Raw genomic sequence first — 7,736 nt, 5'->3', positions numbered from 1 at the left:
GTGTTCCTGATTAGAAAATTAGACCTGAGTAATGGCAACCCACTCCAGTGTTCTTGCCTGGAGAATCCCAGGGACAGTGGAGCCTGGTGGGCTGCCGTCTATGGGGTTGCACAGAGTCGGACACGACTGAAGCGACTTAGCAGCAGTAAAGATACAGTGCTGCCCACAAGGACAGATGGTGCGGGTTCCAGTCTAAGCTTTGCTGATAACAGGCTTCAGGTCCTTGGTAGGGCATCCAGGCCTCAGTCATCCAATCCGCAGGGAATTCTCTGAACCCTGACCCAGCGAATTTCCTCAATTCGGATCTAAGCCAGGTTCTGATTGGGTTGCGTGTAAGCCAGGCATGGGGTGGGGAGGCATTTGGGAGAGGAGACATAAAAAAATTCTGTCAGAAATGTGACAGAGCTGTCACAAGATTGCATCAGCCTGTAAATGATTACCAGTCAGGGTTCTACCCGCTCTGATCAGTGAGCACTTCGTATGTTTCTCATCTCCCACAGGACATGAGTCATCTACCCTTACCCATCCCCAGTCAGTTGTTCTTCTCTGTGTCTCTGGCTTAGCTGACCCTAGTTTCCAAGACCAGCCACGTGGCTCTATCCTTGGGCATGACTGGGGTCTGGGTCCCTGACTCCCTGCTGCCTGATAATTGCACATCTGGGCCTGGCTGACTTGCCTACCACCCATGAGGAAGGCAGCCCTGATTATAGCCTCAGTATCTCTGGGTGGGCAGCCCCCAGAAGAAAGGCCTTCAACTTCCACTTGTCCCCAGAGGACTATTGCCTGGGCCCCTTATCATGGGGTTGCTCCCTAAAGGCTGCCCTTCAAATAGACTGGGGAAAGGGCAAGCTTGGAGCCTCCTGCCCTGGGCAGCCCAGTGCAGAGAGGACCCAACTTTGGGTTTAGTCAAGGGACCTTGCTGGGCCCTGCTTTCCCTCGCTAAGAAGTGGAGATTGTCTTTATCTGTGGAGCAGCCACCCTCTCAGACTGTGGCGAAGCTCAGCATTGAAATAAGATTTGTGAACAAGTGTGCCAACTGTGAAGTCTAGTGCAAAGTCAAGCACAGCTCTGAGGAGCCAGGGTGACAGGGCTGGGACTTCTGCACTCACTCCACTCCCCACCTGTTTGCTCCCCTCCAGGAAAGTCTGGGATTCAAAGATGAAGGACCCCAACTCTAGGTAAGGAGTAGTGCCCTCATGGGAGGGTGCAAACGAGGTGGCATGAAGGGCCTCCTTCCTCCCCCTTCCCCTCCTCCAGGCCCCTCTCCCCTCCCCGGTGCCTTGCCTCCCAGAGTCCTGAGCACCCCTTCTCCGCCCTCAGTCTAGCTTGTCTTCCAGACTGAAGAGCCTAACGAAGAAGAATTCCTTCTGGATCCACCGTGTCAACTGCCTGGGCACAGAGCCCCACATGGCCAACTGCCAGGTGCAGGTGGCGCCAGCCCAGGGCAAGCTGCGGCCGGCCTGCCCGGGTGGCATGCATGCTGTGGTCAGCTGTGTGGCAGGGCCCCGCTTCCGTCCTCCGAAGGCGAAGCCAGGGCGCAAGGAGTCTAGGGCAGAGGTGGGTCCCCAGGGCCCTGCCCGCAGGCCTGGAGGCCCAGGCCCCACTCACAGGACCCTGCTCCATGGGGAGGGACTGACTGGTGGGAGGGGACTCTCCAGGAGAGTCAGGGGAGAAGGGAGGTGAACCCCTCATCAAGGGGACATTGGTTCAGACCAGGAGGAGAGCAAGTCCCAGAATGGTTGAACTTTGGGATTTATTTAAAAGGGCCCATTTATAACCCTACCATAAATGGAAAGCTGACATCACTGGCCAGGAATAGAAGGTAACTATAAAAAGTGTAATTACACTGTAGCTGCATCCCATTGAGGGTCTAAGGTATTGAGCCCGAGCCTGGCCCTCGTTATAAAAAGCAAAGACCAAGAGCTCGGGAGGCGTTGCAGGCCGACGTCTGCACGTGAGAGGGTCTCCTCACGGTGCAGGAAGGGATGGGAGAGAATTAACGGAAATGACTTCCCCACCAAGCGTTTCATTAACACCACGCGCCCGCAGGTCTCTAAAATCATTTCACAGATCTGCTGGGGAAGTGTTGCTGTAGGTTCAGCCCCGAAGGACAGAGCATCAGTGAGGCTGGGTGAGAGGAAGGGACTTGTCTAGTGATTAGGTGGCAGGTTGTGAAGCCCAGGAACCCCAACTCCCGAGGCTGGAATTTGTTATTACATTTATTGTTACTGTTATTACGTAACAATTTATGAATTTGTTACTACTATTATTATTGTGGTGGTTCTTTGTTACTGAGGAAGGGGGAGAGCATTGAGGAGAATGACTTATTCAAGGCAATGGCTGCAGGAGTCAGAGATGAGACTAGGACGCCAGTCCTTGGCCCTGCCTGAACTGAAGGGGCGCAGCCCCTATGCCCGCCTCCTCCTCACCCTCCCTGAAGCCGGGTGTTCTCCCAGCAGGAGATGAAGGTGCGCCTCCGCTCGGGGGCCCAGGTGGGCGAGGGCCGGGTGGAGGTGCTCATGAACCGCCAGTGGGGCACTGTCTGTGACCATGGATGGAACCTCATCTCCGCCAGCGTCGTGTGCCGCCAACTCGGCTTCGGCTCTGCTCGGGAGGCCCTCTTTGGGGCCCAGCTGGGCCAGGGTGAGTGAGGAGGCCTGGGGTGGGGTGGGAGAGCCTGGGTGTGCCACTGGTCCATGCCCTGGAGGTCCCAGGGTGCTGGGGGCCAGGGCAGCTGCCGTAGGGGTGAGGCTGCCAAGATGGAGCCTCACACGGCCTTTCTCCCTGCTTGTAGCGCTGGGGCCCATCCACCTGAGTGAAGTACGCTGCAGGGGATATGAGCGGACCCTGAGCGATTGCCCTTCCCTGGAAGGCTCCCAGAATGGTTGCCAACATGACAATGATGCTGCTGTGAGATGCAACATCCCTAACATGGGCTTCCAGGACCAGGTGAGCCCAGGGCTGGGCAGCCCTGAGATAGCCCCGGACACTGCATTCAGCCGGTGGGGAGGGTTTGTGAGAGGCCACTAGAGCTCTGGGCCCCAGAGCCTGCCTGGAGCCAGCCTGGACCTCCCTCTCTTCTGTGAGTCTCCCCTGGCCTGGCCTGCTTCCCCTTAGGGCCAGGCTTTGGCCTTCAGAGATGGCAGAGGCTCAAGGGGACTGACTCTTCAGGCAGATGGGCTCGCCTGCCCCACCCCCTCAGGTCCGCTGTGAAATTGAGAGAGAAGCGGCCCATGGGCAGAGGGCCGCAGGGTGTCAGCACCAGGGAGTGGTCAGAGTTCAAGCATCATGCTAACGTGGATTGCGGGCGAGTCTCTCTTGTCTCTGACCTTGTTGTCTTCTGTAAAATGGGGTCAGCTGTCCCGGAGGGTCACTGTGAATGTGACGACAGCTATGAAAGCACTTGGCAGTTGGTGAGTCGTCATCAGTGGCAGGGTTGCAGGGAGATGGCAGGCAAGGCCTGGGCGCAGGCGCTCTGAGTCCACTTTCTCAAGCGGGCAGGGACTTTGGGACTATCCAGTAAAATGTCCTCACTTTACAGAGGAGAGCAACCAGAGAAGGGGAGTGTCATGTCCAGGGCTGCGTGGCGAGCTGGCCTGGACAGGTCTCCCAGCCAGCAGCCCCACGCTCTCCCCCTCCTAAACTGGCCCTGCTCCTCACACACCCCGACCATTGCAGGTGCGTCTGGCTGGGGGGCGCCGCCCCGAGGAGGGGGTGGTGGAGGTGCAGGTGGAGGTGAACGGCGTCCAGCGCTGGGGGGCCGTGTGCAGTGACCACTGGGGCCTCAGCGAAGCCATGGTGGCCTGTCGACAGCTTGGCCTGGGCTTTGCCAGCCATGCCATCAAGGTAGGTCTCTGCCATGCTAAAGCTGCTGACCCTTCATTCATTCATTCAACAGTTAGTTATGAGTGGAGCTATGCACCAGTGAATGCTGGGTGCTGGCGATCCTGTGGTGAACAAGACACAGTTCCTGCCTCGTGGAGCAACCCGTCCCCACACAGTCACGTGGGGGAGGCGGTTTTTCCTGAAGTGTTCATACAACGGGCACACAGCTGTATCTGCAGGAGAGATGAGCAGACATAAGCCAGATGAGGTGGGGGAGGAGTAAAGAGCCCCTGTGAAGACCCTGTGGCCAGAGGACAGTTGACTTGGTTGAGGAAATCAGGGGTGGAGTGCGGCTTCTAGAGTGATCGATCGGTGTGAAGTGCGAGGGTGGAAGAGGAGGCAGGAGCAAGACCATTCAAAGCCCACAAGGCAGATTTTTTTTAAAGATTTCTTCTTGCTATTTGGCAAACTGTTGGGGTGGGGATTACTGTGAATACAGAGGAGCACACTATTGCAGGTGCCCAGCTGAGACTGTTGCTGGCTTGGACGGGGCTAGTGGCAGTCCTGGGGGAGACAGGTGGATAGATTCAAAAGATATCAAGGAAGCGAAATCAAGAGGCCTGGGGCAAGGCTGCTATGGAGAAACTGCTTCAGCTTCGCCCACAGTGGCCTGCCTGGCAGTACTGGGCACCCTTCACCTGGAGAACTGGGCTCAACCCTGAGCACAACCGGCCATGTAGGGTTGTATGAAGAACAGCTAAGGAAATGGGACAGGTCTGAGTGGACAGGCATGGACCAGCACCATCGTCTTCAAACAGCTGAGGACTGCAGTCAGGGAGAGTGATGGGAACAAGGCCAGTGGTGGAAGCCACAGCAGTGGATTTTGCCCTCATACATGGAAGGCGTGTCTAATACCAGGGGGGTCCAAAGTGGCACCACTAAAGATTTTCAGGCCGAGGCTGAGCACAGCTGGGTGAGCGTGGTTGGCCGGGGTCCAAGCCTCAAATGGAGTCAGTTGACTCTAAGAGCATGTCTCAGCCCTGACTGGGGGATGCTGGCTGTTTCCTTAGGACACCTGGTACTGGCAGGGGACGCCGGGAGCCAGAGAAGTGGTCATGAGCGGGGTGCGTTGCTCAGGCACAGAGCTGGCCCTGCAGCAGTGTCAGAGGCACGGGCCAGTGCACTGCTCCCACGGCACGGGGCGCTTCTCAGCCGGAGTCTCCTGCACAGACAGTGAGTCACGGGAGGGGCCCGTGGATGGGTGGACGTGGCTTCTCTGGGTTGCCAAGCCTGCAACTCCCATCCCACCTCAGGGAGGGCCCTGAGAGCTGGTTCCAGCTCCAAGGCCCCAGGGTTGGGAGTGGAGGGAGGGCTGGATGTGGAGCACCAGCTCTGTCATTGCCACGTGTGGCCAGGTCACCTGCCATGTGGGGAAACAAGCTGTGCCCCGCTCATGGAGTTAATGTAAGAATTAAGACAGTACCTGCAATGTGAGGATACACAACGGTGTTTTTCAGTGTTTGTGTCATGACCAAACAACAGCAACAACATGTTACATTTAGTAAGGATAGTATTTTTCTCTTGATATTATGTCTGTGTGTCACAACCTAGGGCTTCCCAGGTGGCTCAGTGGTAAAGAATCCACCTGCCAGTACAGTGGGAGACTCAAGTCCAGTCCCTGGGTCAGGAAGATCCAGCAAGGATCTTTCTTCCTAGAGAAGGGCATGGCAACTCACCCCAGTATTTTTGCCTGGGAAATCTCATGGACAGAGGAGCCTGGCGGGCTACAGTCCAGGGGTTTCAAAGAGTCAGATGCAACTGAGCGACTAAGCATGCATGCACATCACAACATAAAATATTAACATATTTCTTACTGTAGTTTGTAGTAAGAAAAGAATTTGAAAGCTGTTGTAGAGAGTATAGAAATGTGAGGACACGTGGGCCTTACAATGAGCTGTGGGATTTACCCAAAAGGCTTTATTTTAGGTCAAGACCGTTTTGAGGCATCCATCTACCCACACCCCCAGATTCTTATGGTAGCAGCCTTTGTGTGACATATGCCAACCAGGTCTGGGCCAAGAACTCTATCCAGTCCAGAGGCTGCAGGCTGCCACCAACCCAAGTGGCCGCATGACCTTCTTCCCAGCCAGGCTGCAATGCCAAGACATCCTTCAGCTCTGTCAGCAAGCTTAGGGCTTTCACTCTGATCAGCGCCCATTGGAAGAGCACCAGCCTTTACAGCACATCCTCCCCTGCAGGGTGATGGGGTTTCCAAGTGGGCCTCCAGCCACAGCTCCCAGCATACTGGGGGCCGGCTCCCCCCTCTCTCCTCTCCTGGGACCCTGTGCCCCTCGATGGAGGGGCAGCTTTCCTTCTGAATTCACTTGATACTTCACAACAGCTGAGCACAAGCAGCCAATGCACCATCCCTGTGGTCGTCCCCATCTCTCCTCTGTGATTTTTCTCATTTCTTTCTTGCCTTTACCGTCTCTTCTTCTCTCTGAAAGCACTCCTTTCCCTCAGAAATTCTAGGGTGTGCCCATGGGCATACCCTTGTCCGTCTCCAAAATATACCTCAGGCATTCCAAGAGCATTTAGTGATAGTGCAGACATCATCCAGCAAACCAGCTCCCACCCTGATGCCCATTCACTGAAAATAAACCCGTGTTCCTGTCTCACCATTGTCAGCGATGGCTCTGCCCCAAATCTAAACTGTAACCCAGTTTTTGCATGAACGAGCATTGAGAATTGGCAGTTTTCTCTCTCGATGGTACAAGGCAAAAGCTGTGGATCTCCACATTTCTGCACTCACACACAAGGGACCGCGGTGACGGCACAGTGGCTTCCCTGTGACAGGAAGGGAACTGGAGAGGCTCTGAGCAGCCTGTGGAGATGCAGGCTCCAGCACGGTGGACTCCACGCACCAGGGCATGCAGTGTCCCAGCGTGAACACCCACGGTGGCCATCAGGGTAGAAGAGGAGCCCTGGAGGAAGTACGGTCTCAGAAAATGTAGTAGAATGGCCCAGAACACCAGAGCCCAGGAGCAGGTTCAGAGATGAACTCTTGCAATCTCCAGCCCTCTCCCTCTCACACTGCAAGAACTGAGGCTCAGAAAAAGAACTGAGGTGACAAGCCTGGCATCCGCAGAGCTTCTGAGAGGTTATATGAGCCAGGCTTATAGGCAAAGGTATACTCTACAAAAGTAATGCTAGCTTACATCACTGTGTGCTTGCCACGGCCACACCATGATCTCAGCACGTTACAGGTACTATCACACTCATATTATTCATTATTTGCATCTTACACATGCGGAAAATGATAGACGAAAGGATAAGCAATTCCCCTTAGTGGTGTAGACAGAAATTAAGCCAAGACAGGAACCCAGGTAGTCTAGCTATGAAGCCAGCAAGCTCCACTGTGACGCTAGCAGCCTCCCAGCTTAACGTGATAGATCTCTCCTGTTAGGAGAACTCACATCTCCTGACTCCTAATGCGTGCTTCGTGCTAAGTCGCTTCAGTTGTGCCCAACTCTTCGAGACCCCATGAACTGTAGCCCACCAGGCTTCTCTGTCTGTGAAATTTCCCAAGCAAGAATACCAACATAGGTTGTCATTCCCTTCTCCAGGGGATCTACCCAGGGATCAAACTCAGGTCTTCTGCATTGCAGACAGACACTTTACCCTCTGAGTCACCAGGGAAATCTTCTGACTCCTAAACCGCCCTACTCTCCTGGTTCCTCCAAAAGCACTCAATCTGGAGGCAAGCCTGTCCCCTAGGCGGGAGAGCAAAACCGGCTACCTCCCTCACCTTGGTGTCTCCACGGTGCCCAGGTGCCCCAGACCTCGTGATGAACGCCCAGCTGGTACAGGAGACGGCCTACCTGGAGGACCGCCCGCTCAGCCTGCTGTAC

The 7,736-nt window shown here is 55.4% G+C and overlaps 1 protein-coding gene across 2 annotated transcripts in view; it reads left to right on the top strand.

Annotated features, from left to right (window-relative positions):
* LOXL4 (lysyl oxidase-like 4) overlaps positions 1–7,736 on the top strand; it is a 22,972-nt gene that overhangs the window by 8,273 nt on the left and 6,963 nt on the right. Inside the window, exons 5-11 of one of the 2 annotated variants that reach the window (XM_010833097.1) lie at positions 1,140–1,178; positions 1,338–1,557; positions 2,460–2,643; positions 2,795–2,949; positions 3,679–3,846; positions 4,896–5,058; positions 7,657–7,732. In XM_010833097.1, the coding sequence (XP_010831399.1) occupies positions 1,140–1,178; positions 1,338–1,557; positions 2,460–2,643; positions 2,795–2,949; positions 3,679–3,846; positions 4,896–5,058; positions 7,657–7,732 (1,005 nt within the window). Of the gene's footprint in view, positions 1–1,139; positions 1,179–1,337; positions 1,558–2,456; positions 2,644–2,794; positions 2,950–3,678; positions 3,847–4,895; positions 5,059–7,656; positions 7,733–7,736 lie in introns of both variants that reach the window. The other variant, XM_010833098.1, reaches the window with a different exon arrangement.

This window comes from Bison bison, unplaced genomic scaffold (genome assembly GCF_000754665.1).
Source record: "Bison bison bison isolate TAMUID 2011002044 unplaced genomic scaffold, Bison_UMD1.0 scf7180017862979, whole genome shotgun sequence".
Classification (NCBI taxonomy): domain Eukaryota; kingdom Metazoa; phylum Chordata; class Mammalia; order Artiodactyla; family Bovidae; genus Bison; species Bison bison.
This window is presented reverse-complemented; position numbering and strand designations above follow the sequence as displayed.